This window comes from Haliaeetus albicilla, chromosome 23 (genome assembly GCF_947461875.1).
Source record: "Haliaeetus albicilla chromosome 23, bHalAlb1.1, whole genome shotgun sequence".
NCBI classification, from domain to species: domain Eukaryota; kingdom Metazoa; phylum Chordata; class Aves; order Accipitriformes; family Accipitridae; genus Haliaeetus; species Haliaeetus albicilla.
In genome coordinates, this window is record NC_091505.1 from 18,669,970 (window position 1) to 18,690,934 (window position 20,965).

General features: G+C 44.9%; 1 protein-coding gene across 3 annotated transcripts in view; it reads right to left on the reverse strand.

The window, feature by feature from the left end:
* Positions 1 to 1,463: 1,463 nt before the first annotated feature.
* MCF2 (MCF.2 cell line derived transforming sequence) overlaps positions 1,464 to 20,965 on the reverse strand; it is a 60,606-nt gene continuing 41,104 nt past the window's right edge. For 2 of the 3 annotated variants that reach the window (XM_069811474.1, XM_069811477.1), the window contains 14 exons: positions 19,125 to 19,240; positions 18,956 to 19,025; positions 18,499 to 18,591; positions 18,071 to 18,163; positions 16,956 to 17,081; positions 15,912 to 16,133; positions 12,499 to 12,591; positions 11,457 to 11,535; positions 10,899 to 10,962; positions 10,300 to 10,406; positions 10,106 to 10,218; positions 9,713 to 9,825; positions 8,101 to 8,201; positions 3,445 to 7,860 (listed from right to left, as the gene is read on the reverse strand). In XM_069811474.1, coding sequence (XP_069667575.1) covers positions 7,808 to 7,860; positions 8,101 to 8,201; positions 9,713 to 9,825; positions 10,106 to 10,218; positions 10,300 to 10,406; positions 10,899 to 10,962; positions 11,457 to 11,535; positions 12,499 to 12,591; positions 15,912 to 16,133; positions 16,956 to 17,081; positions 18,071 to 18,163; positions 18,499 to 18,591; positions 18,956 to 19,025; positions 19,125 to 19,240 — 1,443 coding nt within the window. In that variant the 3' untranslated portion in view covers positions 3,445 to 7,807. The other variant, XM_069811475.1, reaches the window with a different exon arrangement.

Below are 20,965 nucleotides of genomic sequence, written 5' to 3' on the forward strand. Positions count from 1 at the left end.
CCCGTGACTGTATTCCTGAACACACCGGCACTGCTGAGATGGTGTTAAGTCCCCAAATCCCAAATGCAGAGGGCTGGTGTGGATGAGCTGGGGCACAGCTGACACATGCCCTGGGCCAGCGTGCCACCGGCATTGCCCACGTCTGCCGCACAGCACCGCAGGCAAGGGGAGCCCAGCAGGCACTGGGTGCCTCCAGCACCGGCATCCAGCATCGTCCCTGTAGCAGAAGCCCACGAGGGAGGTGAACACGCAAAGCATTGCACACGCAGTACTCTTGGCCAGATATTTTCACATGAGCCAGGCTGAGATGGATCACAGGCAGCAGGGAATGCTCCTCCTGCTTTAGGATGGCATAAAATTGGCTGTATAAATGAACTAAAATCTGTAAACTCATCTAAAGGTAGTGGCAGGCTTTATGCTAATGATCTCTGCGCAGCCTTGTTAGGATCACAAAGAGAACTGCTTAGCGCTCGTTACTTGTCCTGGTCTCTGTATTAATCGTGTTAAATTAGACTGCAGCCACGGGTGCTGCTGGCGGTGATGGAGACAGAGCATTGCCCTCCCCAAAGGAGTTTGTGGGATGTCCCCTGAGAGCAGACAGGGTGGGACACCCCAGTGTCTGGTCTGAGCGGGTGGGAGAAACCTCGCTGGGGGGTGCCTGCCCCGTGCCCTGGGTGGGTGCTGGCACCGAGGCACAGGGAAGAGCTGGCAGCATCCCGGGGCAAGGCTACGCTGGGCAGAGCTCCTGTGCTGGGCTGCCTCCAGCGGGCTTAATTCGGTTCCCAACTTCAAGGGAAGGGAATAATCCCAGCAGAAGGGACGCTTGCCTTTGATCAGTGCTGGTTTGTCTATTATCTCCTTCTGTGGCAAACGCCAGGGGTGCACAGGGAAAGAGCGTGGCTTTTGGGACCCGCACCCTGTGATGCCTGGTGTGGGCAGCTCATGCGTGGGCTTTACCACGCTGCGGGCACCGCGCACAGGACCACGGCACGTCCCCGGAGGCAGAACCCCACTGAAAGGGGTCTCCTCCCTCCCACCTGGTGAGATGTGCCCCCAAGACCACCTCTCCCCCTACAGCACCTGCAAAAAAGGCTGATGCCCACACAGTCCCCGTGCACCCACCCGTGAGCACGGTGGTCCTGCGGTCCCAAGCCCAGAGGTCCCTCCTGGCAGCGCTGCCCAGCGCTGGGATGCAGGAGAGGCTGGTGATGGAGACACCCCGAGCCAGGGCAGGATTTCAGTAGCTGCTCTTGCAGATGTCGGTATGAGTGCTAAGGTGCCTCTCCCAATTTCATCGCCACTACATCCAGCAAGAAGCTCATCGGATCGTCTGCCACTGCTTATTTTAAAATCAAAAGGCAAGCAAGAAGGTTGTATTTGTTCCAAAGAAATTAAATAAAACCAACACTGTGAGAATTATTTTGTTTTCTCTACATCTACAGCAGAGGTGTCTTTGGACAGAGTTGCATATTCTCATATGAATTTATTTAACAAGTTTTTAATCTTTAAATATAGATTTAACACATTTTTTTACAGGTACATATACAATATAGTTCATTTAAACTTGCAGTCAGAGAAAACTCTCTACTGTAATTTATACATATACATGAAGAGCCTAGTTCAACAGCATACTTAAGGTAACATACCATGTCATGTGCAAAGTTTCAAATGTTAAAAATCTCAGACTGTACATTCAGATTTGCAGAACCTATCAACCTCATAAATTAATAAAAGCTTAGTTTTAAAACTATGGAAGACAAAAAAGATTAAAACCACTTAATATGCAATGTGTGCTATGTTTGAGACAAATATTTACAGTTGTACCTCAAAATGTGTACTGTTAACCACAATTGTTACCACTATAAATGGCCCCGACAGTAACTTAAGAGACTCCTACTTTTCCACCTAGCAAGTGCATTGTGACCAATTTTAAAGTAGATGATAGATAGAAATAACCTTCTGTGACTTAAACCCTCTCTGCTATGATTGCGAGCGGCTGAAGAACACTGGGCTCTTTCTGGGTCTTGCAGCGTTGCTCAGTTCAGATTCAGGTGGTCACATTTTTGAGGGTGTACGGGGGTTATTTGCAACACTGGCCACCCAAACTGGAGAAAAGCCCACCAGTATTGGTGGGGAATCCCCTGGCAATCACAGCCATCACATAGTTCAACAATTCCTCTGCACAAAAATGGTCACCCCAAAAAATACCCCAGTATTGTTTTAACTTAACAACTTCATACTGTGTCTAAGAATCTATGGTTCACAAATCAAAGTCAGATCATAAAGGTCCCCCTTTAGTCCATGGTATAAAACGTTTCATTTTGACGGGACAGAGCAAATTCACTACCACATGCATACTATTAACCCTGCTCTTAACACAGTCAGATGCTCTTTGCACACATCTGCTTAAAAGTTAAACCACCTGTACCTATGTTCTACAAAAGCAAAACTAGACAAAGAAACACAAAATTAAATTATGAGTGTTCAATATTCCTTTTTCTTTCTCAAAAATTCAAGAGATACATTATTGTTAAAGATGCTGAAAAGTACAGTCTTATCACAAGAAGATCCTTAGTGCAAACATGGACATTTAACTTTGATTTATGGCACGTGTTCCAAAAGTACATACATTTAATGTAAACTTCAACACTTGCTAGATACAGGTTTCAGCCTTGGGACGCTTTGGGACCCTAAGTGATTGGCGACAACCCTGAGTTGTCAGTTTGACCTGATCCAAACCTCACTGAAATCAATGGGACTGACTGCAATGGGCTGGAGTCAGACCCTAAGTGCAAAAAGAAGATCTTTAGCGTTATTGCATCTTCGCATGTGAGTCAGCCAGATGATGCTCTTACAGAACATTACATTCACATAGCTGAAGTAGATATTTAAGAAAAACCCATCCATAAAATCAATTAAGCAGGACATACAGCTTCGTTTGGTTTTTGGTTTGGTTGGGGTTTTTTGTTGGTTTTTTTTTGGTTTACCAAAACTCAACTCTTTTATTTGCAATCAACTTCAACAGTTGTCAGCTAGTAAGTAGGTAAAGCCTTCAACCTGTAGAGGAACTTTCAAGCATCTAAACAAAGTGTCAGGAAACTGTAGTGTACTTCTCTGATGAAACGTGATGGATGTCATGGAAAAACAGCAGGTAAAAATAATAAAATACTGTACTTTCCATAGGAGAAAAAAAAGAAAGAGCAGAGAATGGCTTCCTTTATGACTATGAGAAGCTGCTTAGGACCCCAGTCCCGTTCAGTGCAGATGAAGCTGTGGAGGTCTGTGAATGTGATGAATAGTACAGGACAACTCCAACTATTGTGCTATTTCTCTGTAACACTTAGTTGAAAGCTTCCAAAGAGCATCGAAAATAGGATGCTGCTAGTTCACCCTTAATTCAAGGGGAACTAAACTTTCTCGTGTTACACAGGGCAGCATCTATAAAGTAATGAAGAATGATGTTAATATTAAAGCATCTTATTCCAAGAAATACATTGTTCCCTGTAATCATGTAACATTTGTATAACATAAAAAAAATAAGTGCACTCCTGCGGTTCTCCCTAAAAGCCGAATTCCCACTAGCTTCAGCGGGAGCCTTGTGTAAGGCAGGACCACAGGGTCTGACTCATTTCCATCATCTATCACTTGATTATCACAGCGCAGCCAGCTGCTGTCTTCTCTAGGCTCCTTATTTTGTCAGGCTCAAAATGGTTTTCTATAGCGTTACAAAAGAGCTGTTCTGGGAAGCTGACTGGCTTCGCAGGTTGGACGAGGAGACCCTGCTTTACGTTTCAAAGGCCAAAAAGAAATCAACATTACCTTTAATGGACCCTGCATAAATACAAAAGCCTGCGGCTGCAATCATTAAAGTGCATGAGTAATAGTGCAAACAGCTGTGCTGCATCTGCAAAACTGCAAGTGGCATTTTAAACAGAACTTAGACAAAACTCGCGCATTTCAGCCAACATGCTTAGGCCAGCCTGCAAGAGCTCAAGAGTTCAGCCACGTACAAGACTCTTATCAGGCAGATTCAAACCACGTGGGCTAGGCAGCCACGTCAAGGGTTGCCCCAAGCTCACCGCCGTCGAGAGGACGATCCCCACTGCCCTGGCCAGCAGGAACAGAGGACACGCAAGCTCGGTCCTTCGGGCACCACCAAGGGGGAAAACCTTTGCTCAGCATGAAGAGCACACACACAGGGGATCCCCTTAAGGCTTGGAAGAGATAATTGGGCAGGTGGGGTGTTAAAACAAACTAGGAGAGGGTCTGGCACGTAGAACAGGAGCCTGCGTCCTCCTTAAACCAAGCGGGTGCCTTGGCACAGAGCATCCTTCCATGCCTGCTCGGGATGCTCCTTGCCTTTGGGCTCAAGGCCAGTTCTGCCATGTAACTTGTCTGCTGTTTGAAAGAACTGGAAAGTTGCAGCAATACTTCTTTTATATATGTAATAAGTAAAGGCATTTATCACTGCTTCCATTTTTCATTTGAATCCCTATTTTTATTCAGGTTACTCTATTTCATGCTCCCTCTAAAAGAAATCGGTCTCACGCAACCTCCACACAGCGAGTGGAAATGGGACACTCGCCCTTCTCTCTGCCCAGCTTTTAAAGGTCAGGTGAAAAAAGCTGAAAATGCTTTGGCCCCATTTTGCTCTGATGTGAAAATTCGGGAGCAGACAACACGTTTCCTCTCGCTTGCATCTGTTTACCACTGCTGAGAGAAAAGAAGAGCGGGGACGGAGCTTAACCCCGACAAGAGGGGAGGCTGCGGTGCTGCTGGCCACAAGCACAGTGTCACTGAAGTGAAAACAAGTCACGCATCTGCTTTGGGTTACGGCAGCGACCTCATTTCTGCCATCCCCGCTCTCCGTTTGCCTTGAAGTGGGTGCTGCAGCGCAGCTGAGAGGCGAGACGCCTTTTCCTTCACGACACAGACGCTGTCAGTGCTGTAACTCAGGATCTTTGGCACGCTAGCAACCAGGGGACTTGCAGAAATGTTTTTGTCTCCTGCCCCACTGTGGAAGGGGAGCTGGGATTGTAACGCTGCAGCCCTCACCTTCCCCGAGATGTGCGTCTCGCACAAGGGAAATGAGGAGATAATCTTGCATCTCCTTGTTAATTCATATAAAAGTCAAGCTAGTTGACCAGGCAATGCCTGACCACGTTAGCAAGGCAGCTTAAACTAGCAACACATGGGTCAATCTCAGCAGTAGCTATTTTCTGAATATTGCTTTCTCTGAGCAGAGCTCTCTCCAAATCTCGCCCATTTTGACATCTGCGTGTTATCACCTGCGATACAAAACTATTCCTGCGGCACACACATAAAAAAAATCCACCATGGATTTGCACAGGAGACAGAATAAATCTATTCAGAAGAAAGCAGCAAGGACTAATCTTGGAAATTATAGCTAGAGGCACACCAGAGGGAAAACTGGCTTTCAAAATGACCTCCAAGCCAGCCATCTTCCTCCCAAAAAGCCTCCTGGCTTATACCCTGGCCAAGATTTGCAAAAAGTTTAATAAAGTTTCCCCCCCACACCCCTTTGCAAAAGAAGATTTGGACCAAAACACTTGTTTTATCAACAGTTACATGGCATTGCCAGTAGTAATGACTCATCTGTAAGGAAAATTACTTATGCAACCACATGAGGAAAGGAAGAAGAATCATCTGTGGATTAGTTTGGGTGGTGCAAGTTCAGCTTTGCACATAGGTTGTCCCTCGGCAGGCCGGGTGCAGGAGGATGGTGGATTTGCAAAGCTGGCAACAGTAAGGGCATTGACTGAATATATATCTGATAACTTCAAATGGGCAGCAAGAAGTTCCCTTCCCATAACTTCATTATGTTTTGTACTGGCCCAGCACTGGAATAATTAGCAGGAGGGGAGAGGAACAGCTTGTAAGTGTGCAGGTATCAGCCATCCCGTGGTGGGAGGTTTTTGTTAGGGCCACAGTATAAATCTAGGAAAAAATGTTAAGGTAAGGGAACCATTTCATCTATTCAGCTAAAGGCTTTGCACTGAAAAAACCCAAATCCCAAGTTTGCATGAATTCTGGTTAGGAAAATCTGTAATTGGAGATATATTTTTATTTCTTGTGGGGACCTGGAGCTGAGCAACAACAGAGGCACTACCCGCGCTGAAGGGCCAGGACTGGCTCTGCCCCAGCTCTGAAGTGACTCCAGCACGCTCTAAGCCCTTGGGGACCCCACAACATGTTAATCAAGTTTACCCTGCTTACATGCAAAACAGCATTTCAGCACAAGCAGCTAATAACATGTGAGGGTTACGGTGCTCCCTCCTGCCCCTACTTTGCTCTACAAGCTTGGCTGCCTAATTATCCCTCTGCTATATTGGAGCAAGAGCTCCATCTTCTGAAAAAGCAGAAAAAAACCCAACCCAAACTGCATCCCCAAGCAGTCAGTGGTACTAAGTCACCTGCAGTATAAAATGACCAGTCCACAGATGAAAAGGGATTGCTAAATGCAAAGGTACTGTTTGAAAATCAGTTTTCAGAGTGCAAGTACATTATGGCTATAAGGACACGTCACTGAAAAGCTCTAGGAATAGCTCTAGGAAATAGCAAGAAAACATCCTACAGCATCCTACAGTATTGCCTGGAGTGCATGTAAAATTAGAATCATGCCTAGAGACTGCATACACGATAGCGAAAGAGAACAGAATTAATCTGAACAGGGAAAACAGAGCCTCAGTGCTGCGACTAGACCCTGCCAACACGACTGCAGAGCGTCTGGGCAGTAGCACGAGACCACTTTCTGCGGTTTTGCCTTGTGAAATTCTCCTTAGTTTGTACTCAGCAACTTTGTAAACCAGGCTGGAGTCTCTAGGCTTTGGGGGATATGACCACTGACAAAGCAAACCCGTGTTCAGAGTTTGCCAGCACCCTATTTTCAAGATGCATCTATGGCTGGAGAACCCTCCTGCGCAGGCTGTGGTCCAGGACCCAGCGAGATATGGTTGATTGCTGAGAAGACAACACACGGTGCTCCAGGTGGGAGCACACCAAGGGGAGTCCTCTCCGCTGTGCTGCTAGCCCACTGCGAGCTACCCCTTACGTGAAGTCAGAAAACCTCCAGCCTGTGAAATCTGACTGCCCTGCAACAAAGGGGATAAAAAAATACCTTCCTGTACAGAAAGGATTTCACTGAAACATACGGGAAAACAATCAAGAACTGACTAGAATTTTAAGCCTGTCAGAAGGCTTCCTTCATATTCATCAAAACAATCGATTTTGACAAAAAGGAAGTATTTAAAAAGAAATCTACTCGCAAAATTTGTTTTGTATGGTCATTAACTGCTGTATTTTTTATTATTTTTTTTTAACGGGCTAAACCTATGTGGGTTTCCTGAGCTGCTCCCATCACAAACCCTGGTCTCCCATTTCCAGTGGACAGCATGGTGATGAGGCAACACATGGAGTGGTGAAGCTGTGTACACGGCAAGGGCGACAGGCTGCTCTTAAGGCATTTTCTTGTGTCATCTGCTATGCTTCCCTATCTATTTCTATGTACATTTACGGCTAGAAAATGAGAAATATTACTTTTGAGGCTAGAAGCCTTCTGTCGAAACCTGGTAACCTGTTTGTAAACTTTATTCTAATGATGGATTAACAAGCAGGCAGCAACGAGGGCAAGAGTGAGGCTGCAGAAATGAAGTATTGCCTTGAGAGTGCTGGGGGTCAGGCCACGATGTCTTTTGCAGCAGGAGGAGATTTTTGCCTAGGTACCTCCTATTCACATGGGGTTTGAGCTACAGCAGCGAGTAGGCAAAACAGTCACGGGAATCCCTGGTCAGACTCCGTCTCTTCTCCCCGATCTTCTACCCAGTGCTCTTGCAAAGAAATCTATGTTTTTAAATGCTTGGTTTTAATTTACTAGTGCCTAAAGTCACAGAAATGTCTTAAGGTGTTAACAAACAAAAAAAAGCTTAATTTACTACTTTTGCGGGCTTTTTGGAGTAGCTGCTTTCTTTTTTTTCTGCAGAGGCATATGCAGCCAGATTTAGTACATCAAGTGTAATGCAAATGGCTTAAAAGACCTGATTGGAGTTACGAAACATTTCTGCTAGGCGTGCTATATGATACCTGCGACTTTGGCATTCCGAAATCTGCAGTCACCAACTACTATCTGCAGACTGTGGACAGGAATCCAGCCTTCTTTTCTTCTGTTTAGGTTTTTCACCAACCTTTGAACGACAATGGCATTAGTAAAAGGAACAAATCAACCCAGGAGCAGTTTGATACGGGCACACTCTACACAGTTGTCGGTGCAACCAACAATTTGTTCAAACCAGGGAAGCATTTTAACAGGAGCTGGGTATGCATTTAAAGTATCCTTCCCACCTAAATCTAGGAACCTAATTAAAAAGCCTACATTGGGAACACAACTGCCTTGGGCCCCTCTCTAGTCAATGGAGAGGAACAGGACTCTCCAGAGCACAAGTTACCCTGTGTGAGACCTCCGGAGATGCCAGTTTTCCTCCATTGACTACTGATGGAGCCAAGGGCAATTACTTTCCTCACTTCTCTGCTATTGAGCTAGACTGGTAGGATTAATTTAGTCAGGGTACTATAAGTAAATTCAAGCCAAGATTTAGGCAGCTGGAAATACTCATGCTCATAAATGACATCCCTCTGTCTCACTCATGCGGTGAAATTTGTGCTAACAAAAAAGCTTGGTGTGAGAAATCTTTGCCTGGCACTGGTCGAAAGCACCATGAGAGGTGGTGAGCATTCAGCAAAACTGAGATGCTTTACGTCTTGCTTTTGCTAACAACAAAGTGAATTTTGCAAAATGCAGTTAGACTAGATGATCATTGTAGATCCCTTCCAACTGAAATATTCTTTTCTATTCTATTCTCCCTTGAAGTGCAAGGGCTGTAGGTGCCAGCCAGGAATCCTCCATGGGGCATTTGTGTCTGTGCATTTACAGGCTAGTGCCTGCACAAATCTGATTCAGGTTCCTGCTAATATCACCCTTCCCACATCCCAAACAAGGCATCAGCGTGCTGCGCTCCCTCCTACTGAGACCCTGGGCTGGCTGACGAGAGCTAGTCAGAAATCAACCTGGAAAGGAGAGACAGCCAATCTCAGCCAAATTGCTGCAAAAATCAGAAGAGGGCACGCTGCCCTCTGAGACAAGGAGACTAATGGTTCAATGGACAGGAGGCTGGGTATGGTGATTTTCCCAGGCAATGCTCCCAGCCACAAGGAGAGAACCAGCTATGAAGTGTTATCTTGCCAGCCACAGCTTTAGATACAACAGAAAGATGGTCCGCAGCCATTAACCAGTTAACACTTGTACAGCTGTTTGAGGGAGGAAAATGTCTTGCAGTTACAGAATATTGCTGTTAATAAGCCCAGAGGAACAAAGCCAACAGCTGAGCTGGGGTGGGCAAAGAGCTCTCACCTGCAGCATGACCTGAAGTGGGAAGAGCATGGGAAGAGGGGTTGTGAAGATGTTGGTGAAACACAGCTCGTCCCGACACCCACGGCAAGGGAAGTCCTGACATGTTTTCCCAGGCCATGCCAGCGCGTATGGCCTCTAGTCTTGGCAAGGGAATGAATTCTCCAGCTTTCTGGAATAGTCTAAAATTTAATCAGAAGCTACAACGAGTGTATCACCAGGCAAGCAAGGTTGCACGGGACTGCCTTGCGGGCTCTGAGAGATAAGGCAAAATAATCCTAAAATACCTACCACTGTCCCTCACCATCTTCATGCAAAAGCTGAATTTCATCCCCATTTTTCACCAGCAGGTCCTCTGATCCTCTCCTCTTGCAGTCTGCAAGGGCTTTGTATTTTCCTGGAGACTGCGGTAATAAGAAAAAATTATCTTATTTAGCTGCATTTCATATCATACAGCTGTTATTTCTGACTGCCGCAGGGAACGTGACAGAGCCCTATCAGCAACCTTAATTAAAATTATTTCAAGAAACTGTGGCTGAGACATCTCCTCATTCCCCAAATTGAGATATGGAAAATCTGAGAGACATGGACAAGATACATCCGTTACCCAGTGAAGCAAATAAAGCAAGATGACCAAAAACGGCAGCACCCCGAGCTTCGGGACTATTGCATCTCTGCACTAACCAGCTGGTTCCCGTCCTCCTCCTCGGTGTCTGAGCAATTGGAGAGGTACTGGTTACCCGACCATTCCTCCAGCCCCTCGCAGATTTCCAGGGACTGTGACATTCCCGGCCAGCCTGCAAGACAGCGTGCAGCTCAGGTTGGGGTTACCCCAGCACCCGCAGAGCGTGCCCCAAAGGAAGGGGAAGGGTCCGTACTTCTGTGGGGCTTGTTTTGGGGGGACAGGAGCCCACTGTCCAGCATCACTGGGCTGGTGCGCTCTGAGTCATTCTCTTCTGAGCTTATGGAGGCTCTCTGCTGCTTTCTGAATGATAAAAAAAAAAAAAAAAAAAAAAAAATCAATCTTAGTTTTACTTTATGAATGAACACGAACTCCACGAGGTTTTGTAAAACAGAGTCAGACATAATAATGGCACTTCTTAAGGTACGTTTCCATAACGGTTAAGGACTTCAATGCCTTGTTTTAATTTTTTGGGGAGGGGAAATAAAGGTGCTGCAGTATGTCTTTCCCTGAATTTGAGCATCATATTTGATCCTTGTCTCCATTTGCAGAGGAGCTCAGGCTGCGCTGCCAGGCGAGCGCTGGAGGGTGCCCCTTACCGACGCTGCCCCCAGACCACTGCCACCCACCACCCACGGATGAACGGGCAGCGCACCCCTCCTACCCCCTACCCACAGCTCTCGGACCGAAACGGGCTGGGACAATAGCACAGAGCCGCGATACGGCCGGAAGGCACTGGGTGCCCAGTGACGGGGGGGTACTGGAGCGAGCCCCCAGTCCGGCTCCTGGACTCACCCATCGCTCAGCTGGGAGGAGAGCGGGAGCTGGTCGGTGCATGAGCCGGGCTGCTGCTTCTCCACTGCGGGGAGGTCAAACACCAGCTTAAAATCCTTTTTTTTTTTTTATTAGTAACCGTCGCACTTGAAGCATTCATTATTTTAAAATTTAGACCTTTTGTACAAACCTAATGATTTCTTGTTTAGAGAAAAACAGACCTATGAGTAAGACGGTACGTTAGCACAAATCCAATAGTGAGCACGCCACTGAAGACTATAGTATGCTTAAAACTAGGCATCTGCTATGTGTCTTGTTGAACAAATGTGAAATAATTCCCAAGGTAATGACAAAAAAAAAAGTACTTCCGAAATTCATTTTCACATAAGCGCCTGGCCTTTACCGCTCTAAGTTTTGTTATTTCCCTGTAACATAAGGCCTCGCTCCAGTATTTTGTTACTAGGCTTCTTCTGAAAATCAATTCTCTGGTGAGAATTACTGGATTTGAAGATTAGCAATATGAAAATAGGAAACGCTCTGCAACAGAGTGAATGCCACAGAGAAATTGGTCAAATGTACCTTTTATAAGCTCCTGCTGCTTGAACAAAATTTTTCTTATTTCATTCAACCATGCCATCTTCAGATCTACTGTTTGGGCCTGGAGGAAGAGAAAATTGTCTGAATTTTGAATTAAGAATCATCCATTACAATGTATGAATAAAATCTTACTTTTCTATGCTGTAATTATCTGAAATCCCCTTTTATCCAAAGCCACCACTACATTTTAAACATTCTTGATCTTTTAAAATTGATGATCCCCACTACATCCAGGCAAAACACGGTAGAAATTGTGGAGCCATCACTACAATGCAAGGAGTGCAGGCAAAAGCACACATTTGTATGCATCTTATCTCTTTTACAAAATACCTAAAGGGCCAAATCTGCCCTTTGAATATATGTATACTTGGCTACATACATCTGCTTTAGGAATTTAAGTTGGCTACTGTGTTGTAACATGGAGGGAAAAAAAGCTAGGCAGAAAGCTAATTAAAAAACCCATCAATCTACAATATTTTCACAACAGGTTTTCCTGGCAAACATTTCACCTTCCTAAATTTCTATTCAAAATGCTACAAAAGGGAAAAAAAAAATCGGGAAGAAATCAGGTCAATTGGGCTACTATTTTGTAGATGAGTCAAAAGACTACTGGAAATAGCACCACGGAGGTTAAGCCTTTGCTCTGGGAGCAGTTCTGACATCTAATTGTAGAGGAGCACATGTGGCTCATGTCCATTAAAGCATGAGGCCCATTTCCCAGCTCAATTCACATAAGCTATTAAGCACAGTAAAATCTTTTTTTTCAAGTACTGGTCTATTTGAGATTTCATCTGGAATAAAAGGCTCTATTTCCAAAGAGCAATTCTGTCTCCACTTTAAGATGACTTCTACAGTTCTGGACTGGACACCAAGGGCCCGTCGCTGGGACAGCACTGTGAATGCTGACGTGGGCAAAGAAGAAGAAGAAATGCAAGTTAAATGTCTGATGATCCCATAAAGATCAATGGGAGACATTTCCTTAACACTGTTATGCACAAATACCCAGATTTTTGAAGCTACAAACCTGCACGACATAGACCTCTTCTCGCCCACTATACCAGATTTCAAATTTCCGATGATCTCCTTTCACGTTCTCAGTTATTCCAACTGCATTCATCTGCAAAAGAACCAAAAAAATTAAACATACTACAAATCTCTCCCTCTACCCTATGATTCCAGACATTTTGCAGCATGTTAAACAAACCTGTTTTCACTCAATTTAACACATTTCATCAACTTTAATTTCAGTAGCAACTGAAAGTCATTATCTAACTTATCCCCCCTGACTTTCCGCCAGCTTGCTGTATTTGCAAAAGCTTTTTGAAACCAATCAATGGACCTTATGGGACTTTTCATTTGGGAATCAGTGGAACTAACTGAAAAGTCATCTCATACCCCTTTCAGCATGAAATTTCTTAGATGAGGCATATGAAGCTTTATAAATGCATGGCACATTATTTTTCTACATACTTTATTTCTGCCACACGACTCTTCATTTACTCGCTGAGTTCTGCGTTTCATTCTTTCAGCGGTCTTTAAAACCCATTTGTGAAGCCCTCAGCTCCTTTAGGAACTTCAGTTCAACGTCTTTTGGTCCCTGACCACCCCTGTAGTTGAGACGTCATCCCGAGGTTTCCAAAAGAAGGGTTAATTTTTGGATATACAGCCTGAGCTGCCAAAAACCTGGCTTTCAGGAAGCACGCAGACTTCAAGCTAGATGTGGCTGAATGCTGCTGGACCTCGGTACCCGTTACCACTTTGATAAGTTGGACGGAAACACCTTAAGGCCCGAATAATTCAGGATCTGTACAACATGACCCAACTGAATCAGTAGCTCAAACTACGATTAGAGATCAAGAAACTCTTTAGCAACAGGAGACCTCTGACCCACCTGCTGAACATGCCATAAAGCTGAAAAATGCTTTAATACCTGATATCACGTAAACCATCTTCCCACTTAAAGCACAGTTTGCTAGTAATTTATCGCTGATTAATGGATGGTCAAAAATAGCTGAAGTATCCCCCTTCCATGTTTTGAAACAGATCTAATAGTAATGGTACCATCTATCATAAATTATTCACACAGGTGGGATTAGATAAATCCAGTATAAATATAAATAAAGCCTTAGAAAGAACATCTGTTTAACATTGCTGTTCCTCTTTGTTAATAGGTGCATCTTCAGAGCTTTTGGTCTGAAAGACTACGGCAATTTACAGATTAGGTCACCTGGGTAAACTTTCTGTTCCTAGTTAATTTTTCAAATGTTGGCACCCATTTTCAGTGACTATGAACAGCCTCAGGAAACAAGGAAAGCTAATTAGCTTTCTGTTTCTTCACTGGTATGAACAGCAGAGCTTTCATGAACTTCCGAGAAAGTGTTTGCCTCCAGATGCAGAAAGGCCCATCATTGAACAACAGTCAGTATTTCCTAGTTCTATTTTATTTTATTTTAAAAGATTTAAAATATTTTTAAAAATTATTTTATCCTGTGCAGTATAGTGCCGGAAAGCCTTAGAAAGGCGGATCAGGCTCCATTCTGATTTTATGAAAACTTAAAAAATATAATCTATGAAAGCTGTTGAAAGGGCAGCCTAGAGAGTGCCTTACCCATATTCTGCAATTTCCATTTCTGTGCATCTCCTCTGGCATGGCAATTTATACGGAAGCTCCTACAAAACTGCCCGGGCATCAAGATATTAGAAATTACAGGTGATCTCCTATGAGGATGCGAAGGAAAGTGCCAGGAATAGACATATTTAAGGTCTGTTCATCCATGTTAGTGGATTTGAAATTCTATTTCCTCCCCCTGACCAGGATTTACTGTCCCTCAGCTGTTGGTTCACTGCAATGCAGCCCGAGGTGGGTTAGTGGAAAGCTCTGGGACGGCGTTCAACTGCGTCGCTTTCCACGGTGGTACGAGGCAGACTGATTTACTTAGCATCACAGTGAGTTATGAACCTGCATCCTCTAAGTTACTGAATCTCAGCCGAAGACGTATTTACCACTGGGTATTTCACACAGTGTGTAAAATAGTATCCTGAGGGGTTCTTCTGTTTGTTTTACAGACGTCCAGTTACACAGCTTCTACCCAACAGCTTGCTTTAATTCTGAATCCCCAGAAAACATTTTTGCAAAGAAAAATAATTTCCTGATACTATCATGAATCAAACAAATACCAAGCTCCAGAAACATGATTTCGCCCTCAGGACAGCAATTCTGAAAACAGATGTGTGCAGATGTAATCCTGCAGCATCCATGGATTCTCTAACGCCAACCTCTCAGTGTGGCAACACAAACAAGTGGAAAATGAGCTCTCTTGAGGCAAAGAAAAACTCTGGCCACATTGCCTGGACTCCTGAGCGTAGGATTTTCTCCTCCGAGCAGTCTTTCCCCACGCTACCTCTTCAGTTCTTTCAAAAGCACGTATGGTAAAACAAGTACTACAGGGAAAACAAGCTCTGCAGAAAGAAAATTATGCTGTTTGGGAAAAACATTTAAGTACCTAAACATATGGCCTGGGATTTGCTTTTAATACACAATTTGTAGTGTGCACTGGAGCTGAACGGACTTATTTACTATTACGTGGCTTTCCAACTACTCGTGGCATCTCCCTCCCCAGACCCCATTGAGATCAGGGACCTGCAGCATCTGGGCCTGAAGGCTCTCCCTCCAAGTGCCCATTTTTTTCCATTCTAACATACACCCATCAAGAGTATCAAGAAAAACAAGGGAGAGTACTGAGACAAAATGCTGACATTAGAAGTGCGCAACACACACAGTATGCCAGAAGGTCTCTTTTAGAGAAGTTTAGGATTTTTATTGATAGTAGTTAGCATTTAGAGGCTTGGGACGGTTGTTTATGTCCTCATATTTTGCCATAGGCTACTCTCTTCATCTGATAATTGTACTTTTAGCCTGCCAAAGAAGAAAGGCAATGAGAGGGGCAGAAGAGTTATCTCTGCATCCTCCTGGCTGGGAAATGGGGCTCCAGAGCAGCCAGGCAGAGCCCAGCCCGAGGGGTCTCCCTGGGGACCAGGGGTGCGAGGAGCTCCCTTGCTCTCCCAGGTGGGCTGGGGAAGATGCAAAGGGCTTCCCTAATTTCATGCCCTCACCCCTGCTCCTGGAAAAGCAGGCTAGGGGAGGAGGGAAGGCATGTTCTCGTCCCGGGACTTGCCCGCAGCTCCATTTCCCTGGCAGATGCCATCACGTATGTGACTGAGTCCATGGGCTCTCCCAGCTGCTGCTCCAGCTGGGGCGGGTCCCCACAACCTATTACAACCAACAGCCTTTCCTGGGCATGGCACTTCCATATTGAGGCATTACAGCCCTTAATAGCAGAAAACAAGCCATCATGTTAGAGGAAAAATACTCGCTGGGTCTGCAGAGTTATCGGTTTACAATATAAACGGCAATAGCCCCAACTAAAGAGTCCTTACTTTCAAAAAATGCTTAAAACTGTAAGATGAGGTTTTGTCATATCCGTCTCCATGCTCCTCTCGCTTCTTGCAGAAGACCAGAGCTTTCTCGTACAGGAACAGATGCCTCTGCATTGGCTTGAACCTGGCAAGATCCTTCATTTTTGTCGGACCTTTCCGGTGTCCTGTCCAAACACTGAAAGATCCTTGCATCAATACCTTCCCCAGTTCGCTCAGGTCACCCTGGTGAGAGTATGACAAATAAAAAAAGAAAGAAAAAGACGTCAATTCAAATGTAAGAGGCCTGTCCAAACAATGACGGGCGGTGGGGCCAGCTCTGTTCCAAGGCACGTCACTCTAAGAATAGGTCTTCCTGGAAGGATCAGATGAACTTTTGGGAGTGACGGCATGGTGCCAGGCGGGAAGCTGAGGTCTCGGACGCAGGGCTGCAGCTAGTCTATGTGAAGGGATACAAGTCAGTAACTGGAAGAACCAGGAAGACAAGAAAACTCTCCAGCTCCTATGGAAGTCCAGGTCAAGGGCTCTGGCTACTTCACTGGGAGAGGGCAGATGAGATTTGAGCCTGAACCGAGGTCTCGGGGGATGGACTTCTCAAGCAGGCCAGGACTGATACCAGCAGCTTAGAAAGTCATCCCGTCACCCTTCCCTGAAGCCCTAGGAAAGACAACCACTTCAGTGGGCAAGGATCAAAATCAGCCTCAGAGAGTATTTAGTTAAATGTTGAATGAGAAATGCTATGAAGACACCCCAGGTAAATTATAAGGTGAGCCATGAGACAACTAAGGTGCATGCTGGAAAAATACTCTCGAGAACCACAAGGTGGCAAGTGTGGGCACTACGCGACTTTGAATATGTCCTTTGGATGCGGATATTTTCCAAAATCCTGAAATCAGACGGAAGACCGTCACCTGTAAGAGCTTCCTGATCCCATTCACTTTGTAGCTGTTCTAGCATAGTTTTTAGCTCATACATTCTGGGACATTATCCATTCCCAGTGCATCATCTGGCCTTGTGCAAGGTCTCTCATTACCCAAATCTACTCACATCATATCCTGTTATTGAAATCTGATGCATAGAGTCATTGACTGACTTTAGCAAATCCAACATTGCAACCAGAGCTTCTTGAAGTTCCTGAACTCCATCACAGCTCGTGCTGTACTTTAGCAACTCCTGAAAATAGAAATGGAAGAGCACGTGTTTGCACTTGAACAAAGCAGACTTTTCCATCTCGCCTGAAGTTTCCAATGCCCAAGAGCAACCTACGCTGCCTGAGTTTCTTTTTTCATATGTCACTGGAAAAAAGACTCCCTCCAAATCACAGTTAGTCTGAGGTGTGGAAGAGATCACTGAAGCACAGCCCATTTTTTCTGGGTTTTCTTAAGGATGGTGTCAGGCTACAGAGTGGCGTCACGCCCAGCTGAGTTCTTTGTGTTGTGTTTTCCAGCTTGGTAAGAAATGGGAAATAAGGCTCAGGTTCTTCATCAGCTGCCAATACGTCATATAAGCCTTCAAATGAGGTTGCAGCACATGACTGTCTTCAGACTGGCAGACACAAGGAACAGGATTTATAAAATCCAGAGCCTTCAAGTCAATAAAGTGGAACACAGATTAGGGAATTACACAATTGATATAAAATTAGTTTCGTTTCAGATCTCCTGTGCCCACTTACAGCTTCATGTGTACTCATCTCTCATTCAAGAGGCTAGAAGGTAGGGTTCAGAAGCCACTACCCCAGTGTTATTCCCACTTAACAGAGTGAGAACAACAGCACTTCCCTGCCTCAGATGGGGGACACAAGAATAAATGCATTAAAGATTACAGGCACTATAACAACCTGAGGAGAAGAGATGCATCAGTACAATCTATTTCATTCATCATACTCTTATGATCACTTTCTTAGAAGTGCTTCTGTCGTTTTGCATCTCTGAACAGATTCAAACTGTCTTTCTCCCCTTAAAAAATGTCTTGTTAAAAGCACTTGTTCCTTTCTCAGGTATGCGAATTTTCATCTTCACTGAAAGCCACTACAGAGGGCCAAGATAAGGAATATGTAATCTAAGGCTTGGTGCTGATTTACAGGTAACCTTTAATTGAAAAATAAAACAAACTGGAAAACAAATCTATCTCCTGATGTCCTTACAAAGCAGAATATGAAATACCTTCAGAAGTAACTGGTATTTTGTCAGGCGCTGCACTGGTTTGAGCAAATAGGAATCCAGCCCGAGCTTGTGCTCTAATTTTCTTTGGCATTCCTGGAACAAAGAATTCAGATTAAGTAAGTTCTGCACCAACCATAAGTAATTATTCCAACAGCTTGACTAGTATGGTTTGATGAGTTAGAAGATTTCATGTAAAAATATCATATGGTGCCCATAGCTAAAGAAATTTTATAAAAACACGTAAAATAATATAATGAATGGACCTGCCTTGAACTCCTTGTGTACAAGAAACTCCGACTGCTATCTTTGTGAGCTTCCATGCAACGGTAAACAGACTATACTGCAAAACCATGGGGTGCTGAGGAGGGTGTTTAGGACGAGCGAGTGTCCCAGGACGACGCCTGCCTTGGTAGGAACAAGCAGCTCACCTGGAAGAAGGTGCTTTCGGAGCACTGCCTCCACAGGGACTCCGACCGGGGCTTGTTCTGGCAGTATTTCTCATACATCTGGAAATCCTCTCGCTGTAAGGGAAGCCGAAAGGCAAGTCACACGCACGCACGCAAACCTGCTGGGCAGCCAAATAAGGTGAACACCCAAACTGTAAATTTGCTTTTATCTCTGCTGCCAACTTTAATATCTAAAAGTCACAGAGTCTGGGTAAAAAAAAAGACACTGCTGGGAATCACAGCAGACCGCAGCGTAGTCACGACTGCTGCTCTCCCCCATCTGCTGCTGGCCACGCACCTACGCTCCCTGCCTTGGTGTTGGTATTGAGTATCAGAAGCATCTTACTCAACTGACATAACTGAGATGTTGCAGAGTGCGACGAACCAGGAGAAACATTGGCCTTCAAGTCTGCTTTATATGTGAAAATGAGTCACCCACCCTGTCTAGGAAACAAAATCCCACTCGCTCGGGTGCTCCCAGGCAGCTTTCCAAACTGTGCAGGAAAATTCTGCAAGAGACGGGAGAAGAGACAAAATGCAGCAGTGAGCGAGGTACGGTTTGATGGGAACTCAGTCTGATAAAAAGGGGAATAGAGCCAGCATCGTACTTGTTGTGGAAGTCGTATATCTCGGGCATGTTTCCAAAGAGGACGTCCTTCCTGTTCCTCAGCATGGGAGGCATGAGGATGAGCATGGCGGGGTTATCCATCTCAGCTCTGTAGCCCTGTGGGATGCAAAAGGGGCTCATCACTCAGCTGGTAAGGCCTTGGCTTGGCATCTCCTTGAAGGCGGTTGAAAAGGGGATGTGAACAGACTTTCAATACAATCATCTGCTTTGTTTCATCGAGCAACATCCCTTTTACTTCCTTATTTTCATCACTAAAACCCTGTCTTTCAGTCTCTGGGCACGTGGGGTTGTGGTCCAGCAGCGGATGCCTTGGGACGGCTCCCTTGGGGCTGGCCAGCACCGCGGACGTGCTCTCTCTTCACCAAAGGCAAATCACAGCCACTTTCTCCTCGCTATGGCCTGATTGTGGGAGAGATCCTGCAGGAATACTTCTCTGGGTTGAACACATCTGCGGCTATGACCGTGGGACACAGGAGTGACAACGTGTTTGTACGGGGTATGCAGTTACACACAACCTCATGAGAACCGGTGCATGAGGTGACTTGTCGGAAAGCAGAGATGGCTTTCCGACAAGCAGAGATCAAATACCAAAATCAATGGGCTTTTTGCTCTCGTACAAGACCTGCTGAGCACCAGGGTCTCGCTCTCCTCAATGCCTCAGGATTTCTGTCCTCTGTGGCTCCACTTGCCTCTTGAAATCACAGCCTCCCAAGCAGGCAGGAGCTGGAAGGGACATCACTGCACTACAAATTGTTGGGTGGAACTAGGAAACGGTGCAAAGCTCCCCTCAGTTAAATCACACCACTGCACCAACGCAAAAACATTCACCAGATGTGGTAAACATCCTAACTGTAGGGTAGGGAGAAGGCACGGCCAGAGCTCAGGACCATCACTGCAAAGACATCAAGAAGGCCATTAGCCACAGCTCAAGCTGGCCACGCTAGTCACCAAGCATTGCACAGACTTGAGGCCTTTTTAACCTGAGTAGCAAAAAGGTTTGCAAAAATGTATTCGGTATGTACAGCATATCTTCTTTGGCTTTCCAAATTAATCTCTCACACTCACTATGGTTGGAATCGGTATTCCTTATACTAAGCAGGTACTTTGTAGTTGATTAAGGATTCAGTAGAAGATAAGTATCTGGAAAATTAATAATTTATATTTAACCACTGCAAGCAGGCTTCCCTCTTTAGAGGAAATACTATCTTCAGAAAACTTAAGTCTATCTGTCTGTTTTTCTTTATCTAGACTTGATATGCACAGTAATAAATCTGCATATCTGCCAAGTGCTTTATCACATAGAGTGTGGTTTAACAAAAAAAGCAATCAGTGCAGGGCAATTATGCGTAACTACCTGCAGTCCAACAGATTTATATCCTGCTTGCTCCTGGGTGAGAGAAATGCAAGAAGGGAGAGCTATTTAACAGCCAACTTGTTTTGGCCATCAGCAAGAATTATTTTGGAATAAAGCAGAAGTGTCTAAAATGGCAGCATGAGAAATTGTGCTCTGGTTTCTAAAGAAATGTGCTTTGTATGTCCACGAACTTCACAGTACTGAGACAGAATCCTCCCAAGGATAAAACACAAGCTTCTTTCTTTTGTCTCCAAAAGGTAAAAGAAATTGGGGAACGGTTAAAAATACCAGCTTTTTGTACATTTTTCCAGGCACTGATAAAACTAATTACCAGCGCTGTTGTGTACAAACAGAAGGCTTCTCCCTCATTCTAGATGAAAAGCTCATCCTGACACCAACTGTTCCTACAGATGCCTCTGACAAAGAAAAGCTAGGGAGAAAACTTGAAAAATTCATGACTAGCTTGG